Source organism: Kwoniella dendrophila, chromosome 3 (genome assembly GCF_036810415.1).
Source record: "Kwoniella dendrophila CBS 6074 chromosome 3, complete sequence".
NCBI lineage: Eukaryota > Fungi > Basidiomycota > Tremellomycetes > Tremellales > Cryptococcaceae > Kwoniella > Kwoniella dendrophila.
In genome coordinates, this window is record NC_089478.1 from 1,733,800 (window position 1) to 1,755,573 (window position 21,774).

The window sequence follows — 21,774 nt, forward strand, 5'->3', positions numbered from 1 at the left end:
GAGGGGACTACAATTGACAAAAATGACCGATATTTGCTATTTCAACAATGAAAGCAACATGATCGATCCGAAGATATATTATACTTCATTTTTACAACTGTCAAACTAGATAAGAAAAAACATTCGGGAAGAAAGATGATTTTGACAAGATATGAGATATAAAGCCTATAGCTAGATAATGAAGAGAAAGAAGCTAAAAGGGGATTTGGATTTATGCTTGAGCCGAAGTCCAATTGTTGACGTTGGCCAAATTCATACCAACTCCCATACCAGCTCTAATGGCATTTTGGATATCCTCTAAAGAGACTTCATTCTGTCTTGGGAACATACTATTCAACATTTGTTGAGTCATTGAATCATCATGAAAAGTTGTTAATGGGGTATTACCACCCATGCCGTGTTGTTGTGGTTGAGCAGATGAGAACATCGCATTGAACGAATTACCAACGATTGGATTGAATAATTGTTGTTGTGCTTGAGCTTGTTGTTGTGATTGGTGCTGTCTCATGATGTTATTAGCTTGAACTGCATGTTGTTGTAACATTGCAATTTGTTGAGCATTCCATCCACTTGGCATAGCATTTGTGTTAACATTAGGTAATTGGGGTACCTGTGCAGCTGGTTCAGTCTTGACTCCGAATGAATGGGACGATCCAGGAGAAGGGGTGTGTTGGTACATGTTGGCTAAATCAGATGAAGGGCTAACGTTATCAAGAGGTGATGAATGGGTTTCACCGAAATTCATCAAAGTGGTGTTACCCATTTGTTGATTAAGATTGAAAGCAAACTCAGTTGACCAATTGATACCATTGCTACCCGCACCGACAGATTGTGCTCGTTGGTCAACGACAGGAGCAGGGTTGTAAAGGTTTTGCTGAAGAGCCAAATCGAGATCGGTAGAAGATCTAGGAGTGATGAGACCATTAACTTGAGCGAAAGTGTTATTGATGTTGTTGATGTGGATATCGAGAGAATCGATTGTTGAGGGTGATTCATCATCTTCTTGTTGTTGATCTTCATCTTCAGCATCAGCTTCACCTTCCATTCCTGAGAATGTACCAAAAGATTCATTTTCTACTGAATTAATTTGTTCAATTTCATCTTTGTATTCATGTTTGATCTCTTTTGGTTGATATGCATTTATTTTTCTCCAATCGTTAACTTCCTTAAGTAATTCATCTCTTTCAGCTAATACTTCTTTGAGGATTTTGGATGCAAGTAATCTTTGATCTCTTTGTTTGGTTAAATGTGAAATTGAGCCATTTACAATAGCAGATTTACTTGGTCTTCTTGATGATGCCAGGGAAGGTAATAATCTAGCTAAGGATAAGAATTTCCCATTCAAAGTTTCACGTCTAGCTCGTTCTATAGCATTGTGTTGTGATCGTTTTTCAGCTGTATTAACTCTTTTTCTAGGTTTTGATTTTGTCGTTTTAGTTTTACCAGTATTTGTAGGGTTGATAGGTTTTGTGATAGGTGCAACAGAGGCAATGGAATGAATAGATGACGGCGATCCGGAAATAGGTGAAAAGTTTGCCATTTTGTCGAAAGAAAAAATAAATGTAGGGATTCGTTTTATTGTTGACAACAAGCAAAGTGGTTTTTATTGATATTTTAGATGAGAAGAATGTATGAATTGTATGTTTCGTTATATATTTCTATTTAAGTACAATCTTGTAGTTTACTGCTAATATTGGAATGTTGTTTATATATTGATATTTTTTTGTGCTAGATAATTGATAGATATGGTCGAATTGCAAGGATAGGGGAGAGGTGCCGCGAGACGAGTCTCAAACGTGCACAAGGTGGTCGGGGAAAGTGGGAAAGAGGTTTAACAACCCAGTTTGATCGATTGTGCACCGTAACTATGACGGGACAACAAGGATTTAAAAGGTGGGGTGTTATCGAAAGTGTGAATAGGTCGCGAAGGAAGGCGTCTAATCGGTATCAATAAGATCGAGTTGAGCGAAGATATGCAAAGTATAATAATAAAATAGGTGAATTGATGAGGTTGCTGGAAAGGGTCGCGAGCGCTATTGACGAGATGACAGAATCGTTGAATGGTGATACAGTATATGGTATCGTGACAATAAGAAACGGCAAAATGGTAATATCCGGGATTATCGGAGCAAGATTGAAAAGTGATCTTGTCAGCATAGAATACTCAACAGGTTAAAGTTCCCATAGCACTGATGGGAGCTCATTTATCTATAAGTGCAATGAAGATGTGTGAATGATGACTTTGATATATCGTGGATGTTTGTAGTAATAAAATGGATATAATATGTGTTATATACGATGCGGTGTTTTTGTCCGACTGTACTCTAACTTCTCAACTTCTAAGCTCCATCCCTAGCTCGCTATGCATGTCTCATCCATCTTGATAATCGTAGATAGCCTTGAGCTATCACAGCATAAGAAGATTTCAAATACTGAACGATGCTTGATCGATTCCCACCACATGGAAAAGATAGGTCTCTCTGTCTAACTCTAAGGCGCGACATCCGTATTCCTATTCTCCCTTATCTACTCCACGCTATTGTGGTATTATTTCTCAGCGAATTGAAGAGGTTGACTTACAAGCAAGCGGTATCCAAATCACAGCTGAGGTAGAAGGCAGGCGAAGTTGAAAGGTTTGTTGAAGAACCTATTCAATGTATGATAAGCGAATATCAATGATTGTTGATGATAACGATAAGAGAAGAAGAGGAAATGAGAAAAAAAAAAACGTATTCAATTGATGGAAAAAAAAGACGTCTACGGTGAGAGATTGAGAGATTCTGTCACTATGGTGAATGTGAAACCAATGCTACAGTAGCTACAGTAATAGCTGATTGACGTTGAGCAACGAATTGCGGTGATTTTCAGCGGCCCTTTTTGTTCTTTTCTATTATTGCGAATCTGTACGTGGTCTTATGACTAAACTGTCGTAATCACAATAACAAATTAAATTCAAATCATAACAAATTATTTTGTAATAAGGTAACCTTAGCTTCTCCCCATCCCCTTTTTTACATTTTATCGAAATTACCAATTTAGGTATCTTGGAAACAGAACAAAAAGGCACTTTGTACCGTTTCTTGGCTTAAAGGGGTAGTTTTTGACATTTCAAGGGGTAATCTTGATTTGTCTGATGTGGAGGTCAAAGCTGTCCGTTGTAGCTTTTACTAGAGAAAAGTTTAATACCCAATAAAGCAAAACAAACTTTTTCCTTTTTTTAGTTACATCTCTCGAATAGCGAATAGCCAGGTAAATGAAGAGAGGGACGTGACCTAGAGGAATGTTTTGGTGAAAAAGGGTGAAAAAGCAGCAATTGAAATTGTGCCGGGAACTGGAGATCGTTCCTCTTTCAACCTCACTCTGAATGCATTTCGTCTCCCTTCACACCATAACAGCTTGATATCCGATGGGAACGACCGGAGCCTTTTTGGCAAAAATGTCGTACCGGAATCAACGGAGTCGGTTTAACGCCCCACCGATACAAATCAAAAAAGAAGAATCATGACGTCTTTTAGACCTTTTTATTTAGTTTACAGTTATCAGAGTATATCAGAGTAGATGTTCGGTTTGATGCTTATCAGTTGATTGGATTTTGTTTATCTTTATCTATAGCTGTTCATCGTCATACCAATAATCAAATTCTCATGGTACACAGCCGTAGTCAAGCAGAAAATACACTGGTGTGACGATCAAATTCAAGTTACCTATCAAACAAGAGACCCACACTCATTAGTCAAGCATACTAACTTGAAAAGAAAAATCTCAGCGATGAGCGACCATGTTAAGATAGAATGAGAAAGGTCTTATGCACGGACATCAATTGAGGGGTTACAGGTAGAATTGGTGAGCCGGTTTTGCGTATTGCGAAGTATTCCTGGTTATTTCGCACTTCATTTCAGGTACTTGGGTAAGTAGGATACGATTTTAGCCTTTTGAAGCGTGCTCGACATTTAGATTCTTATCTGATACAGCGTGCGAATGGGTCACAACAATGACAGAGACCATCGACCATCATACAATGGGCAATTCTGACATCATACCCGCTATGTACAGTCATGCATAAATGTCAAACGTCGAGTCAACTGAGGACAGCCAACAGCGGTGTTATCTATGAACGGAGTGAGCAGGACACCGCAAGTACCTCCACTTGTTTTCAAAACCTCTCACGAATTTTCGCTTCTACAAGTCCGCTACAGGCCAAGAAGCGTTATACAGCAAGTCAGCTCGGTGGATGTGGAGTTGAATCCCTCGAACACGGAAACGCTATCAAAGGTTTCGATGAGAATTTCCAATCAATGACGAACGACTTATGTGGCGGTCCTTTGTTAAGGCTTTGAAGATTACATATCAAAGCCTCGGTCGAGATGATGACTTAACGGCTCTTCATTTCCCGTCATCACTTTCACTCCATTCCGACACGAACTGCTATGATTCTGACTTGCTTGTCGAGAATCGAAACAGGATAGTGAGTGATTCTGCTGGGTTCTGGCGGGTAGGATTGGAAAGGTGTAGAAACGATTTAGTGATGTAGGTCTTAGGCAAGCTTTGGAATCCCTTCATGAGCGGTATTGGGAAACGGAGTCACATAAGGGAGGTACAAATTCAACTTCCCACGCCAAGCTGCGTGGTCATTTTGTTGATGCAGCATTTCCTTTTTGTTTTTGTGCGTCTCGAATGATTTTACAATTCGTTGATTCTCGGTAGTCGAGCTACATCCTTTCAGATAAAAGTTCAAGGCGAGCGGTTTGTGAAATCACTTAAGCAGTCTCCCTTAGTGGTTTCCAGGTATAAAAGCTTGCGAAGCTTGAAGAGGAAAAGACCATTCTGTTCAACAACTCAGCATCTTTAGTGGCTTTAATCCATATAAGGGACTTCATATTTCTATCAATTTCAACTCAAACAGATTTAGTAAGTACTGTATCTCTTGCAATTATCGGAAATCTTCGGTTGACATTGTGGTCCAGGTAGTCAAAATGGAATTAAAGGAAGGCGACAGAGATTACAGCACGACTAGAAACACAAGTACTCAACATTATCCAGCTAGAACAGATTCCTGTACCGCTTGCGTCAGATCCCATGCAGCAAGATGTACCCCCTCAGCTGACAATCCCAGGTGAGCTAGACTACTTGGTAAACTACTCAATCGCTGTCACTGTATACTGTAGTGATAGTCGTTGTCGTATATTCTTTCCCTAAACTTCTTCCTGTTCAGTCGAAGTGTACGATATGATGTTGGGGTATTCAAAAATAAGCAAGATTGAAGGAGACCGAAAATACTTACTGATCTTGATATTCTTCTATATGTTATACTGTAGTCGATGTTCGATGTGTACTGCGAGCAAGAATAGAAGATGCTACATAAACGAGTCCGAGAGTGGACGAATTATGGACGAGAGAAATGCCAGAGCGAGAGAAAGAAGCAGGGCAGGCCTAAATGCCAGTGTCCAAACCCATGGGTAAGTTTATACCAATTTTTCTTAAATACTCGCACGTATATGCAACGAATCCGCTATGAGCACTCTCACCGACTTAAGCGTTGTAATTTCTGGACTGATGAAATGTTGACCAGTACTGAAGCTGGTAATTCGACCAATACCCAAAGAGCGAGTTCAGGTGCCGGACTCTCTGCCTCAAACGATGGGTGGGAAGGCTCGGAGATCCCGGATCACTTGTTAGAAGATCTTGCACCAGGATCTACTGATAGGGGCTCAATCGATGCATACGCCCAAGAAATGTATAATAGTCTTCTTGAGGAAGGGACTGCGGAGGCAGGGAAGGAAGGAATCAGATACTATGGGATAGACCCGTAACTTCATGGTGTCTGTCTGTAGAATACTGTACTGTGAACGGAGACAATTTTGCGAACGGAAATGACATGAATCTTGATTTGATTAGCCACCAGATAAGTTAGATTATGTCAAACAGCGCAAGCATATCCACTTACTTGTCAAGCTTCTCTTGTCATCCAGCGGTATTTGACCTGGCCCCCTCTTGATTGATATCTTCAGCTGTCTGGATGGTCTTTTTATCCTGTCCTGATTCCATCATGTCTATCCCGTGAACCACCACGATGTCACTAGTGGCCTACAGGTCTGAGAAAGGCAGAACGAATGGCATAGCGTTCCCTCGAACGACGAGGCTTGATGGGAGTGCTAACTTGTCTTTCGAGGCAAGCTAACAACACTGTCCTTTCCAGTAGTATCCTGTCATAAGGCTAACAAGGCAGTAATCGTCAAAGATACACGAAGTAGAAGTCAGGCTACTGTATGTGACTGGACGGACTTCATAGCAATCGTCATACCCCTTCTTCTTTGCGTTCATCGTCAAGCAGTCCGATTATCCCCCTAATGTGCACCCCATGATGAGAAAGATGATTGCAATACAGTGATATGTTGTCGGCGTTCGAGAAAGGGATTGAAAGTGCAACATCAACGAACTTCTTACAATGGCCTCGTAGCGCTGAAGCTCATGTCATTCTGGCAAAACCGAAGTGGCAAGCGTCAACAGCCAAATGCACTGTCCATCTGGTATGATACCCCATCGAAAGCTAGACGTTTCAAGATGATGGAAATTCAATCCGTATCTGCAATCTTGCGCTAAGCCAATTGTGGCACTTTTCTATCTACTGTAGTAGTGGTAGTGCACTCGGAAACGTACAGTATACAGCCCTTAACGGGAATATGCAATCACATCCACTAAGCATTGTTTTCGTTCGAAGAAAGGAGGTCCAGACGGTTCTCTTACCGTACAATCTGAGATTGGATTATATCCAATAATATGAAATTCAGTAGCGCTGGCACCTTAGGACGGGGATTGAACTGAGAAAACCGCGAACGCCAGAATTTTGTTCCGCAACGATTGTTCGAATGAGTAGGAACCCAGACTCCGATATGACAGGAAGACGCATAAGCTGGGTTAAAACTTGCTATCATGGTGTTTAAGAAGCAGCTCGGGCGGAAGACTTGTCTTGGAGGTCGAGTCTTCCTCTTACGATATGAAAGTCAGTCTTAATATCTGTGAACAGCCCGATCAAAACGGACATCGGAAAAGGTGAGAATTGTATGATATCCAAAAATCGCACCACTCCAGTAATGATATACAGTATTTTCGATCGGATCTAAATTTATGAATGGAAAGCTGTTGGTGAAAGGTTGTTATGTGAGTCATTGACTTCGTCATTCATGTGGCATTGCAATCACTATATAAGGCTCACCAATCTTGCAAGTCAACGTTTGTTCAGCTATCTTCCTTATACAATCAAGGTCAAGTTTAGACAAATACATATATAACGCAACAACTCAACTCCATATCAAGTATGTCAGAACTGTAAGTTCTCTCTCGATGCTTCTTCTTGCCGAGTGGTAGGTGAAACTAAAGACCTGACTTGACGTTATCCGTAGATCCACCAGAACCGCAGAAAATATCGATGTACCTTGGGCTGAGGTCATTGAAACAAGACAGCCAGGGACCACCCAGCCAAGGACTAAGTACTGTACTCCATGCTTGTCAAGAAGGAAGAGATGCAATGAAGGGGAGGATTCAAAGTAAGCACAAAAAACTATCCAACAATTCTTGTACCACAATAGCTGTACTCTGACCTTAAAGACTTAACATCAGTCTATGCGAGGCTTGTTCAACTCGTGGATCACGGTGCTATGTAAATGCTTTCAAGAACGGCGAACTAAGATCTCAAATCAGAAAGCAAGTGCAAAGAACGCGTACCAAAAGAATTAGCGACAGGTTAGTCTTACTTTAGTGTAAAATGGCCAAGGCCGCCTACATAGAGCTGATAAATCGAGATGAGCTGACAGAGTGGTGGGCAGTACACAAACTGGAAGCTCGACTAATACTCAACAAGGCCATTCTGGTACTAGCTCCTCTACTGTTTTCGATGAGCAAGGTTATGATGAATTGCTGCAAGACCTTGCGCCGGGATACAACAGGGCTGTATTCGACCAAGAGGAGTACGATGCCCTTCTTGATGAACTTAGAGGAACAAATGGCGAGAGTGATAACAGGTCATAACTTCACAAGAGCATAATACCACGCTCTGTGCCGGCCGAATACTGGAAACGGGGTTGTCACTTGGATTTATCTTGATATTGCTACGGGATAGATTAGACTATAAGATGAAGCTCGTATGCAAATTGCTTTCTGTGATTCTACAGTATGAGTAAGAGATTACAATTAACTTTGCATACGTGAATTACTGAAATCATACTAACTGTGCAGAATACTGTATGTGGCGTATCCTCCCGGAAGCTCTGGTATATATTTCTGTCTTGAGCCTGTTTTCATCACACATTAAGCTTTTTCACAATATGAAGCCCGAATATGATGAAGGCGAAAAGCAAATCTACGGGAAATTGTGCTTTTTAGCTGGAACTTGCGTTAGATCTTGAGAGGTATTGCCCCCCTTCTCGAGCTTGTCAAGCATACAGTAATGCAAATGAAACAACGGAGTTGAAAACGCTGCCCTTTAGCTACTGTGCCACTTGCTAGTAGCAACATCATCGGTATAAACATGTGAAACTAATACTGTACCCGTACGCCTACAAACGAATTGCATGGTCTTTTTATGAAAACAAGCCATTGCCGGTTCTTTGTGGTCATCACGGAACAACACCAAGAAGCTCAACAAAAGGCTCCAACGGCAAGGAGATAAGGAGGATTTGGTTACAAAGATACACGCTTGATTGCGCATAGAGAGCTTTTATGTATTATCCATACGTAAATTAATTTCGTACATATGGAGCTTGACGTTTTAATGGGTCAAATGATATAGTAATGCATGATGTTATGAATTTTTGGATTCTACTTGATATATACAGTTTCTAATCCGCGGCAGAGCTAACAGTGCATGATTGCAATGATGTTAACAGAAAAGGGATTTGGGTTTGCGATATTATAACGATATGTGACTCTACCTATTCACATCTTCAGCGGCGTCTTGCCAACTACCTGAACTTCCAGAACCACTTGCACTAGTTGTTGTAGTCGCTGTTGTTGATTCTTTGGTTTTGCCTTTATCAGTTGGTGAATCAGGTTCATCTTTATATTCCGTATCTAATTGTCTATGCGTATGTGTATGATCATCACCACCATCATCTTCTAAGAAATCATCATGATATCTTAAACCTGTTCTTTCATCATCATCGTCATCTTCAGAATCACTTGGCCCATCACCAAAAGCATCATATAATTCTTTTGATCCTCCTCCTTGTTGAGTTGGATCAGAAGAACCTTTACCGAATTTCTTTCTTGATCTTTCTAATAAACCCATTGGAACATCATCGGATACAGGTGCATAAGCACCTCTTGCACCTTCACCATTATTTGACAATCCAAACAGATTTTGTCTTCTCTTTCTTGATCTGTAATAAAAGAATGCACCAATTCCAACTCCACTTAAAAGTATAATCATACCTGCTCCTGCGATCCATGTTGAATTTTTAGATAAACTAGTTATACCATTAAAAAATCCTTCATCTGCATCTATATCAGTTACACCAGTTGGTTCAGCTATTTCTTCCTCCGCATCACCAGTTGTTCCGGTAGATTCAGGCTTGGAGGTAGATACTAATCCAGGCTTAGTAGCTTCTCCAGTTGCATCTCCGTGATCTCCAGGTAAATGGTCTGTAGGTTTTGGTTTTTGAGTTTGTGTAGTTGTGGGATCGGATCCAATTTCTTCTTGATCGGGTTGACCTTCTTCAACTGGAGCCCAAAGTTTGGCTTTAGATTCATCTATAACTTCTCCCCATAATTGTAGTGACCATGCAACGAATCGACCAGTCTTTTCGGGGTTGGATTGATCTTTTACCTTGATGCTCCATACTCCTACTGGATTCTCCTCCCAATGCTTCAAAGACATGAATTTCCAGCCTGGGAAGCCAGTATCTGCATCATCAAATCTTCTTGGTCTAGCTAAAACACTTGTAACGTCGTTTGGACTGGTAATTTCTACCTCAACATCACCCCGTCGTTGATGGTCTATCCATACCCTAACAGTGATATGCTCTAACCTTTCGAAATTAGAATCTTTCAGCATGTCTTTGGTGACTTCAAATATTGATGTTATACCTTCTTCAGTGATAAACGATCCAGTAGGTGTTACGATTGGTTCAGAATTAGCCGGAGTTCCATCTTGATTGGCAGGTGTACCATCTCCTGCAGATGGTGGCTGGCTCCCTTCATCAGGACTGGTCACAACTGTATCTTCTTGTCGACGAGCAGGGTTTGCAGGAGGCGAAGGCGGAGCGTCAGTGGTGGGAAGGTAAACAGCAGGTGAATCGAACCAAGCTTGAGGTTTAACCAGCTTCCATTTTTCGGCAGCTTCCACAAAAAGACCAGCATCGAGTTTACCGTAACCATCTACGAGACCGAAGAGGAATGATTAGGATATAAAGCAGGTCACGGATAGCAACAGTAAAGCGTACGCACATTTATAACTGAACATTCTACCAGCTGCAGTTTTTTCCCAATCTGGATCATCTTTATTGAAGAAAACAGCATTTCGGACTGATAAATGTTGGAAATCTCGCCATGTCAAATCCGGTCTGACTGAAAGTGCCAAAGCGTATACTCCAACAGCTAAAGGTGCAGCTGCAGAAGTTCCTCCATGGGTATGAGCACATTTGTTTTCTCCAACATCAGTTGTGTGCTAAAAGCAAAAAGAAACGTCAGCTGAGAGCTGTAAATGAGATAGAATTCGAATCAAGCTACTTACTATATGATCACCACTTCCAGAACTTGGAGTAACGAACATCATAGCAGAACACATTTCAGAGTAATAAGGATGTAATCCTTTTCTATCTACTGCACCTACAGTAACGGAAAAGATTGAATTTGTATACCCATCAAAATTACATTGATCATCTGCACCACCACCATTTCCTGCTGCAAAAACGAATACTGAACCTTTTCCTTCACGACCTTTTTGTACACCATTTACCATTGCTTTTAAAATCAAACCTTCTGGAGCTTCCATTGATTTACCATCATCTGGTGGACCCCATGAACATGAGAAAATATCATTCAATTGATATCCATAATTCAATGCTGCGGCTTCATCGGCATCTGATATTGGTGCACTTAATATTCTAACTCCAGCTATCTTTGATCGATATGCTACTCCAACTCCACATACATCGTTTGGTACTGCCGCAATCTCTCCTGCACATCGTGTTCCATGCTGATCATCTGATAATCGTGGTAACGGTAATTCTGTATGATCGTTGAAATCATATGATCCTTCTGGGAACTATATAGTGTCCATAAACAGTTATATGTCAGCCCCTTAACCATACGACCCAGACAAGGGAGAATTCAAAACATAAGATACGCATAAGAGAACGGTCACTCACAAAGTTATCCTTCAAATCATCACTGTTCAGATCTAATCCATCATCTACTATAACAACGTGAACACCTTCACCTGTTACACCTCTACCCCAAAGACCAGTAACGTTCAGCTCTATATCTTTCATATCCGTATTGATTAAATGCCATTGTTGGTCTAACATTGGATCTTTGAGTTGTAAGTCGTTTTGAGCATACAATAATTCAGTATCATCCCTTGGAGATAGATGAGATCGTTTAAATGGTAGATGTAATCTTTTCGACCTTTGTTTGATTGTCAAAGGCGTTAAAGACCGTCGGCTTTTTTTTGGTAGACCATTCCATCTTTTTATTATTGGATCTTCCGATAAATCCCTCTTAACTAATGAATCATATGATGACGAGCCTTCTTTTCTCACCAACCAATGTCCGTCTAGTTCTCCTATAGGTTCTATGAGCTCTACACCAAGTCGTTCCGATATTAAAGATGCAGATGAGTACGTTGTTGATGGGTCTAGTTCTAATGCGTAATATGTGTGAGTGTCGTATGATCTAGGTTGTGGTGTTCGAGGTTGAAGAATGGCTTGTGAGGGATCAAGGAGTAAAAGGGAGAGCAGCAAGCTCCACAAAGGTAGTATGGCCAGCATATCTGAGGTTCTATCGATAATTGAGAAGCAAAGCAAAGACAAGGAATGGATACAACTTTGCCTTATGGATTGTCGCGTTGGCGGTGCTCAATAGGCGATACTGATTTTGAGTGATGGACCAGCTGAGCTGTTCTTCCTTGAAATTGATCGACCAAATTTGGCTCTGATTTTCTCTCACGTCGATCGATTCTTCATCAAGAGATGTTCTAACTGATTTATAATTGAAACAGATATATGTGTCTATAGGTTTACTGAAAAGCTAAACTGCGGTTTCAATATGAAATATCATACCAGAATTAAGCATAGTTCCGCCAAATGCGCGTGCCAAGAATAGTACTAGTCACTACGCAGGACAATCACCGTGGGAAAGTGGGAAAGTAATCGAATGACGCGGGATAACTATCACAGTCATTACAAAGTGAGATGCAAGTTAACCTCTTTCTTCACGGTCATGTAAAAAGGTGTCAATGCTAGCCCATGATTCTCTCTTGGGAAGCAGGAAAGAGTCAAAATGAGTATCAAGGTCGATGAGGATGACCTTACTCAGCTTCTCAAGGGGCTCGCTACGGCTTCGAACACCGTCCCAACCCTCAACAACAAGGAAGTCGCTCTTCTAGCTAAAGCTTTGGTTCCCTCGGCTTCAAGACATGCTCGCTCATTAGCCTTCTTATGTCTGTCAAAATACTGCGATCTTATCTCTCACCATCCATTATCAACACCTGACTCTACCTCAACACATATCTTGGCAACATTCGAACCTTACGTCAAATCAACCTTTATACCTGATGAGAGTGAATCAACAGAACCAGAATCATGTGTACCTCTTACCTACCTTGTATCTTCACTATTTCCTCTTTCACCAGATGGATCGGTCAAACTCCTTACTACCAATATTGAAGAAATGGGAGATCCATTAGGATCATTATTGGAAGTAGCTGAACTACCATCACCACTTCAGCCTGCTTTAGCGGAATTATTAACTTCAGCAGCTGGAACTAAACCTGGTAGATTGATGGTTCGCTCCAGATGTATGGAGTGGCTCAAAGGTGCAATAGATTATCGAAATAGTGATAATCATACAAATAGTGAATTTGGTGTACTTTGCGCTGTAGCATTAAGTAAAATGAGTAGAGAAGAAGATATAGTTCCGACTCCAGGGAATCAAGGTGATCAACAAGAATCTGCATCCAATGGCCTAACGAACGAAGAACTAGGTATGACTGATGATCTACTTTGTCGAAAATTAATGGATCATATCACAAATACACCCAAGAATGCTATAATGACTACAGCAATATTATCAAGTATAGAAGGATTAGCTGTACTTTCATTAAAACCAAAAAATAAAGCTATCTTGGTTTCTTCACCTAAATTTCTTAAATCATTAATAAACCTGTCTCCTTCAATTCAGCCTAAAGGAGGTAGTTTACCTGTAACACCTAGAGGCAGTATGGATTTAAAACCTACATACAGTGATTCAATAGATACTGGATTAAGTTATGGTTTGACCACAATATTAGTCAATTTAACTAATCCGAGAATAGTCCTATCCGAACAAGATCAACAAATAGCAAAACTACGTTCAATGGCTCTATCAGCAAATAAATCGAAATTACAAAACAATCAAGATGACGATGAAGATGAACAATTACAATCTGATGAAGAAGTTAGGAAAAGGACTAAAGCAGTGTTACAAGCTGGAGCGGTTAATGCTTTGAGTGGAGTAAACAAAACAGAAAGTAAACTTGTTAAAGAAAGTTTAGGTAAATTATGCAGAAATTTGATCGAAGATCGAACAGATAGATTAGGATTTATAAGAGATGGTGGATTCAAAGTATTATCAAACATAGTTAGAGATTTGCTTAACCAAGCTATAAAAGTTTCAACGCCTTCCAAAAATGACGGAAATAATGGTAAATTAGAAGAAATAGATATTTTACCTTCATTTCAAGCATTAGCAAAAATGATCATAACAACACCACCGCAACTTTTATTTCCACCACCTCACTTGACAAATTCTTTGAATTCTTTAACACCTTTATATCATTTACTGATTCATCCAAAATCGAATTCATTACAAGGATTTGAATCTTTAATGGCTTTAACAAATTTAGCTTCAATCGATCAATCAATATCAAATAAAATCGTTTTGGCTTCAATTAAACCTTTAATTCAAGATAATTCATCATCATGGAAAGGTTCAGGATCAATCGTTGAAAGTGAAATTAGAATTATAATCAAAATTGAAGAATTAATGTTAGATGATAATAATTTAATAAGAAGAGCTTCAACTCAATCAATATGTAACTTGATTTCTTCAGAAAAAGGTTTCGAATACTTTTCAGGTGAAGGTACTACCTCTAAAAATGACGGTAAGGTAAAATCTAGATTGAACATGTTATTGGTTTTGATTGGTATAGATGATTTACAAACTAGATTAGCTGCTGGTGGTGCTTTAGCTGTTATAACTGAATCCAAAAAAGCTTGTCAAACTATTTTATCAAATTCTGTCAATCAAATATCGTCTTCTGAACGAGGTCAAAAAGATAAGAATGCATGGATCAGAGTGTTACAGATGCTTAAGCCAGAAGGTGAAGAAGAAGAAGAAGTTGATGAAAATGGAGAAATCATACCCGTTATTTCGTCAACCCCATCTACACCTAATCCTGGACTAGTACATCGGGGAGTCATAATACTACTTAATCTCATTTCGTATGTTTTCGAAGAGTTGAAGGAAGAAGACAAATCCAATCATTTACAAGAAATAAGAAGTGCCAACGTAGAGGAAGAATTAATGGATGTCTTGAAAACTAAAGGCATGTCAGAGGATATATTGGTTCCTACGGTGGAAGCTCTGAAATTGCTTAAGAAAGGGTAAATCCTAAAATTGTGGATTCTTCCTTCCGTCCATAATCAACAATAACAATATACTCTATAGATAGATACCCTGCATAACGTATATACCTACGTCCTCAAATGATAATCACTCATGCATACTGTCATAGCAGAGAAATTAGATTGTGATTGTATTTGTAACTACAAAGCCTGCCTTTCGACCATGATGAGAGGGTGCCACTTTCTGCTATTACCGATAATCTCCGGTGCTGTATGGTGGTGTCTTGTATGTTGTTATGGTGAATTCGCCGCCGAGATTAATCATGAAATCATTCAGTATCACATTACACTCGTTAGTTGATATTACATGCCAAATATAGACGATTTATCAGATACCAATTGGACACTTAACTTGATCTGGAAAACAGCTACAAAAAGTTTAGACGAACAAGATGGCAGCTTTAGCACGGTAAGGTAACGCTGACTATGGAGAAGTCTAGGTTGATAAGCTGATATATTTACATATCTTTTAGAGCTCTCCCTACACCTCTTCATAACCCTATGCCGGAGTATGAAGATGTTTTACCTTCAGCACCTCAATCATCATCATCGTCAGCAGCAGCAGTAGGACCTCAAATACCGAAATACGGTAGTAGAAAAGGATGGAAACCCAAGACAACGATAGACTTCAATGGCGGAGGTGCTTATCCTGAGGTGAGAAACTAATTACTTGTAAACTGTTATTGTTTATATATGTTTTGCTAATTTGGTGCGGTGGGGGATGTTCAGTGTCATATAGCTCAGTATCCTCTGGATATGGGTAGAAAGAAGGTAAGTCAGCTGTCCGTCCCCCGTGATTAGGTTGTAGCTGATTATTCTGGACATTATAGACCGGTGCGGGAACAACACTAGCATTACAAGTCGATCAAGATGGATTAGTCAGATATGATGCTATAGCTCAGCATGGTAGAGCTGCTGGATCAAAAGTGCAGTCGAGTTTTAAAGGTAAGCTGAGTGTTATCAGGAGGTGGTTAACATTAGCTAATCATTCTACTTGCGAACCTCATAGACCTTGTACCATTGGCAAACCGACACGATATAACGGATGCAGAAAGGGAAATGGAAAGACCGGATGCAGAATCAGTAAATGATACAGCTGAAAGGACAAGATTAGCTTTGGAAAGAATAACACATGGTAAAATCAAAGCAGCACAACCTAAACACGTACCTAAAGTTAACGGTGATGCCTCTTATATCAGATATACACCTGCAAATCAAGGTTCCGGAGAAGGCAAACAGAGGATAATTAAAATGACTGAAGTTCAAGAAGATCCTTTGGAACCAGCTCGATTTAAACATAAGAAAATACCAAGAGGACCAGCAGAACCACCTCCACCTGTATTACAATCACCACCTAGAGCGGCAACAGCACAAGATCAAAAAGATTGGATGATTCCACCATGTATATCAAATTGGAAAAATAATAAAGGTTATACAGTCCCATTAGATAAAAGATTGGCAGCTGATGGTAGAGGTTTACAAGATGTACATATAAATGATAATTTTGCGAAATTCTCTGAAGCTTTATATGTTGCTGATAGACATGCAAGAGAAGAAGTCAGAGCAAGATCTCAAATGCAACAATTATTAGCTCAAAAAGAAAAAGCTCAAAAAGAGGAAAATTTACGTTTATTAGCTCAAAAAGCAAGAGAAGAAAGATCAGGTATAACTTCAAATACTTCAGCAGCACTACCACCAAAGGCTTTAGGTGTAGGTTTAGGTGGTTATGATTCAGCAAGTGATGAAGATGATTCAGATAAATCAGATGATGATGAAGATGACGAAGATGCATCAGACAAAGAAGATGAAGATGCTATAAGAGAAAGAGAACAAGTCAGAAATGAAAAGAGAAAGGAAAGAGAAAAGGAAATGAGAATGAGTAATATGGGTAGTGAGATGAGAGCTAAGATGATAGCGAGGTGAGTTGCACTCTACAGATTGATGAGACAATCAAGATAATTTACTGATATTATATTGTTGAATAATAATGTAGAGAAGCAAACCGAGATATTTCAGAAAAGATAGCATTAGGATTAGCCAAACCTACAGCATCGAAAGAAACTTTATTAGATTCAAGATTATTTAATAGAGAATCATTATCAACAGGATTTGCAGGTGAAGATACATATAATTTATATGATAAACCATTATTTTCAGGATCTTCAGCTGCTGCAGCAATATATAAATCTGCTGGACAACAAAAAGGAAATGATGAATCTTATGGTGGTGGTACAGAACAAGGAATTAAAAATGAAATGGAAAAAGATAGATTTAATTTGGGTAATGCTACAAAAGGTTTTGAAGGTGCTGATTCATCTGAACAAAGAGAAGGTCCAGTTCAATTTGAAAAAGATACCATTATTGCGCTAGATGGTACTTCTGATCCTTTCGGTGTAGAACAATTCATGAATGCAGCTGTTAAAAAAGGTGGAAAAAGATCAGCTGCAGAGCATAGAGATGATGAAAGAAGAAAAAGACAAAGAGATGGTGATGACGAGTAAAAAAGACAAATTAAAATTCACCTTCTCAGTCATCATTGTGGTGTGATCAAAGTAGCCATAAAATTTGTAAATTAACCTAGATTAGCTTCTTATTGTCTGTTATTATTGCATGTATTCGTATTTCTCACCTCATATGGTCAAATACCCAGCCTTTTCGTGCATCGTGGTATGTACAGGATATAATAATGCATGGGTATCTATATATTCACTTTACAGTATTTCACATTTCAACAATTCACTTTTGTCCAATGTCTGAAGCAGATCTCGTTATCAACAGTGATCCAAAATGATCGTCAAGATTACTTTCATTCGAAAACTTCCCTATAAGATCAATGAAACAATGGGTTTAGCAAATTACACATTACTAATGAATGTTCTCCTTGACAAGTACTTGGACTTACATGGCGCCATACTCAATGACTCTAAACAGACTTTCATTTTGTAGATCAGGGGTCCATCCAACTCTGAATGGTGATGCAAACATAAATTAGTATGGATGGGATGGATGGATGGATAAGGTCGAGACGACTCGGACCGATATCACACAATCAAACTGATAACTCACGAGTCTCTCCAGTCTAATCCCATTTCAGCATGTAAAACACCTGCATTTTCCCAATCTTTCAAATCGGAATCTGGAATACCTTTGAAGATTACCTAAAGCAAGTATATGTAATAAGCTCAGCGTCCAAGTTTTTCTGATCATTCTCATTTCGCCAGACTGAAATAGTATAATTGGCTTACAAAGATTCTTAACATGACTGAAGGTGGCGGAATGATTGTCAACGAAGAAGAAGGATCAAGTTGACTTCTGTTGAGTATCCTGAAATCACAAGCGAACAAAAGGTCAATTTGTGGAATCGATTACTGACAGGACATTTCCACACTAACCTATAGGCCTGTTAAAGCAATCAAGAGAATTTCAGTTTTCGATAACACACAGGGCAACAGACAAGAACTGACAATGTTTTTATGTCTTGTGAGACCGGGTAACCAAGATGTAATCATTGCAGTACGACTTTCGACTGGTAGACCCAAGGAAGACAGAATTCTATCAATATGAGGGATAAAGATAGTTTGAGGTAAACACCAAGCATTTGAAGGTCGAATATCTGGCCAAGCTAGAAACTTGCCATTGGAAATCAGCTGTAATATTCCGAGACAATCCAGCTTTAAGGTTCTTTTACCTGGAATCAAAGGAGCATCTGGTTCAGGTGCCTTATCAGGTTTGGCTTTTGGACTTGGACTACAGTCAATCGAATCAGCTTATGGGATAGTGAAGGCATAGGGCATCTGACTGACATCATTTCCATGAACAGTCCGCTTGTTTGTGTACCTGTCAACATGTCCTCGACTACACCTTTAGGATGAACTTTCAAGAACCATCTGAGTTTTTGACGAGCCCCATCGGGCAGAAGGGAAGTCATTGGATAAGCTGAAGTAACTGTCCAATCTGCCACTGAAAGTGATACTTCGAGCTATGATTTAGAATATATGATCAGTCGGACGGCAGACCTCATACCAAAAATCTATATTGATGAATCACAGTACACAGTACCTACACTCTTTTCTTCGGGATGCAAAAATTCTACACTCGGTCTCACTGATCTAGGGCGAAAAAGTAATCGAGCAGTATTCTTGTCATGTACAATATCTGGTAGTGTTGATAGATTTTAGCTTGAGTTTTATCTTATCACACTGCTCGTGGTAGAAAATGTGACGTACATTTCGTCATAACCTCGTTAGGACCAAGCTGATTGCCAATAAAAGATTGTTTCCAGGTTTTATCCTATTGATCGGAAACACAAAGCTGTCAGGTTGATTTTGGTTAGATATGTTGTCCCAATTCAGCTTACTTCAATTGCCAAAGTACCGAGATAATCTATTATGTCCATATTAGTGCCACGGTCCTACCGAAAATACCTGAACATGACTTACTTCCAGCTGGAATACCTTTGCCAAATTCGCTATTCAAACATTCAATCGGTAAGTTGGGAATGATCCCTTCGAAAGTTGATAGCTCACCCGGTAACTTTGGCATTCAGTGTAGTACTTTTTCCAGCAGTAGTCTGACAGGTCAAACTTTGATCGGCAGTTGGTGGAGGGGGAGGTGCTTTGGCTAAGACAGGAAACCCACTGGAAGATTCAGCTCTTATTGTTCAGTCCATGTATTAGATGAGAATGTTAAACTTGCCCTCTTTCTTTTCCTCTTTCTTGCCTCCTTCTCCTGCTTTTGCTCCGCCACTTTTATCCCCTCCTCCAGCTGGTGCAGATGGTGCTACACCAGGTTTTGCCTGACAATTCATTTTAGTATATGTAGTGCATGAAACATAACTTCATTTTATGAGATAAGACTAACGTTTTTATCATATACATGAACGCCAAGTCTAGCAACATGTTTACCTGCACATGCATAATGGAATGAATCGTTGTCGGCACTAAGTGGAGTACAAGGTGGTGAGTCTATACAAACACCTTTTCCAGAGGTTGATGGAAGAAAAAATGATATGAAACTCACACGAAGATATCCTCAGCACCAGCATATCCAGCGATCCATTGCATATCAGCAGCTTTGCAAGATAACCTAATTACATGTGTACTTGGAATATTGAATTTTTCGGTTGCTAAAGCTACGGCTTTCTACGACATGAGATCAAGTGTTAGTATAATACAATGAGTGCAACTGATTTCTTATTGTAGGAAAGTTGTTGGAAGTAGATGCGATAAGACTTACTTCATAGGTTGGAGGCATAGCTACGAAAGCTTCATATCCTCCTCCTGAGAGAATCAGCATTCTAGGCGGAGCTGACATTTTTGATCTAAGGCTGTACCAAGGTGTATGATTACCAGTGGGGTAAAACTGGGGTGGTTCTTGATTACTTGGATGTCCTGGAGGTTCTTTTTCTTTCGGAATGGGAGTAGGAGGTGTTGAATTAAATACCACTCTAATAGGCAACTTGGTTGGAGGTTTGACCTTTTTGAGCTTGTTTGTAGGGGTGAAAGTGGAAGGTTTATATGGGCGATTTAGCTCACTTGGAGAAGAGGATGAGGGAGATTGCGATAATTGGTCCCAATCAAACACTCGAGGTGGAGGAGGTGGTGGTGGATGATGAGACGGAGGCTGTTGGGAATTGGCTTTCCTTGGTTCCTCTTTAATAGTCTTATAAGGGATATCAGCGATATTTTTGGATTGAGAGTTAATAGCTTGACAATCTGGAAGAGCAGTGTTCAAATTACCTAATCTTTCCGTTGAACCTATATCAAGTGGTGTCGTTGGTTCGTCAGCTGATCCTTCAGAGAGTTCTGTATAAATAGGAGGTGGGGTAGTTGAAGGTAATGAAATTTCAGGAGGTACTGGCTTTTTAGGTGACATAGTCATGTGGAAGGAAGAGAAAAGTTAAAAGAAAAGTGATTAGCTGACCTTGTCCTTCGAGAATTGATTTTGAGAGGCCAATACTCACAATAAAGAATTGAGGATGTGGAAGTAGCTTCGAGATCAGTGTATGGAAAAAAGCGTGTATTTATACCTTGAATTGATCAGCTATAGTATATCAATTCATAAGCAAGTAGTGTGTATAAAGAAATCAAAACAGCATGCAATTAGTAAAATGATTGTGCTTCTTATCCTTTTATACTAGACCATGAGGTTTTATCATCATCATCATCAAAGCATGTTTTGTTGGTGTTGGGGTCTATATCAGTGCGCTGGTTTAGCGTTTTATAATCGTAGAACAAATGAGTTACCATCAAAACAAGGGACTCTTCTTATCGTTTTGTTCAGTATCATCATTATTTATTATATGCGAAAAATTTAACGTTGATGAAAGTGTTATGCAGAGCATAGTAAAACAACAAGAGATATGTATGATGAACAAAAGCGAATTGTCGTATAGATCATAGTGATGTTGAATAAGTGAAACAGAAACAGACAAAATAAACTTGAGAAATGGGGCAACTACTATGCGGAACCTACTTTTAAAGTATGGAGTAAATTGGCGGAAGAAGGTACAAGCAATTTTAGCGAGGTTCACCTAGAGTCAATAGTAGTAAGTTACACGTTAATTTAGCGAAAACGTTTAGTTTACAGTGATCAGTACCAGATAGCTGGAATCAATCTACTTTGTGTGTCATTTTTATTTAGATCAGAATCAACATCGCTTCCAGAACAGAAGTTAGAAGTGAATCTACGGCTTTTGAACTTTTTTATCTTTACGTTTCGACGTTTACGTTTTTTTTTGGCTTGAAACTTCATTAACACGGATGATAGTCAGGAACGATGACATATCAGATAAACCGCCGTCAAAAGTTTCTTTCAAATCAGGAACAGGCTTTGACAGTCATGTTGATAACAGAAAGAGGAGGGCATATACATGTTTGAAGTGGAACCATTAGAC

At 39.5% G+C, this 21,774-nt stretch overlaps 5 protein-coding genes across 5 annotated transcripts; 2 read left to right on the top strand and 3 right to left on the bottom strand.

Annotated features, from left to right (window-relative positions):
- Positions 1-211: 211 nt before the first annotated feature.
- L201_002936 (uncharacterized protein) lies at positions 212-1,540 on the bottom strand (the record flags this gene model as incomplete). The annotated part of the gene is made up of 1 exon (XM_066218699.1): positions 212-1,540. One exon carries the CDS (start codon positions 1,538-1,540, stop codon positions 212-214), a length of 1,329 nt encoding a protein of 442 aa, XP_066074796.1.
- A 7,383-nt stretch (positions 1,541-8,923) lies between these two features.
- On the bottom strand, positions 8,924-11,984 carry L201_002937 (uncharacterized protein; the record flags this gene model as incomplete). The annotated part of the gene is made up of 4 exons (XM_066218700.1): positions 8,924-10,371; positions 10,441-10,660; positions 10,727-11,260; positions 11,364-11,984. The coding sequence occupies 4 exons, from the start codon at positions 11,982-11,984 to the stop codon at positions 8,924-8,926; spliced, it is 2,823 nt and encodes a 940-aa protein (XP_066074797.1).
- Positions 11,985-12,495: 511 nt separating this feature from the next.
- Positions 12,496-14,862, top strand: L201_002938 (uncharacterized protein; the record flags this gene model as incomplete). Its single annotated transcript, XM_066218701.1, has 1 exon — positions 12,496-14,862. One exon carries the CDS (start codon positions 12,496-12,498, stop codon positions 14,860-14,862), a length of 2,367 nt encoding a protein of 788 aa, XP_066074798.1.
- A 409-nt stretch (positions 14,863-15,271) lies between these two features.
- Positions 15,272-17,380, top strand: L201_002939 (pre-mRNA-processing protein 45; the record flags this gene model as incomplete). Its single annotated transcript, XM_066218702.1, has 6 exons — positions 15,272-15,288; positions 15,353-15,533; positions 15,609-15,650; positions 15,710-15,824; positions 15,889-16,798; positions 16,873-17,380. 6 exons carry the CDS (start codon positions 15,272-15,274, stop codon positions 17,378-17,380), a joined length of 1,773 nt encoding a protein of 590 aa, XP_066074799.1.
- A 397-nt stretch (positions 17,381-17,777) lies between these two features.
- On the bottom strand, positions 17,778-20,753 carry L201_002940 (uncharacterized protein; the record flags this gene model as incomplete). The annotated part of the gene is made up of 16 exons (XM_066218703.1): positions 17,778-17,844; positions 17,946-18,037; positions 18,125-18,203; positions 18,272-18,279; positions 18,344-18,501; positions 18,568-18,626; positions 18,683-18,858; positions 18,943-19,034; positions 19,106-19,169; positions 19,237-19,262; positions 19,319-19,347; positions 19,406-19,499; positions 19,575-19,674; positions 19,740-19,818; positions 19,899-20,020; positions 20,115-20,753. The coding sequence occupies 16 exons, from the start codon at positions 20,751-20,753 to the stop codon at positions 17,778-17,780; spliced, it is 1,884 nt and encodes a 627-aa protein (XP_066074800.1).
- Between the last annotated feature and the right edge of the window lie 1,021 nt (positions 20,754-21,774).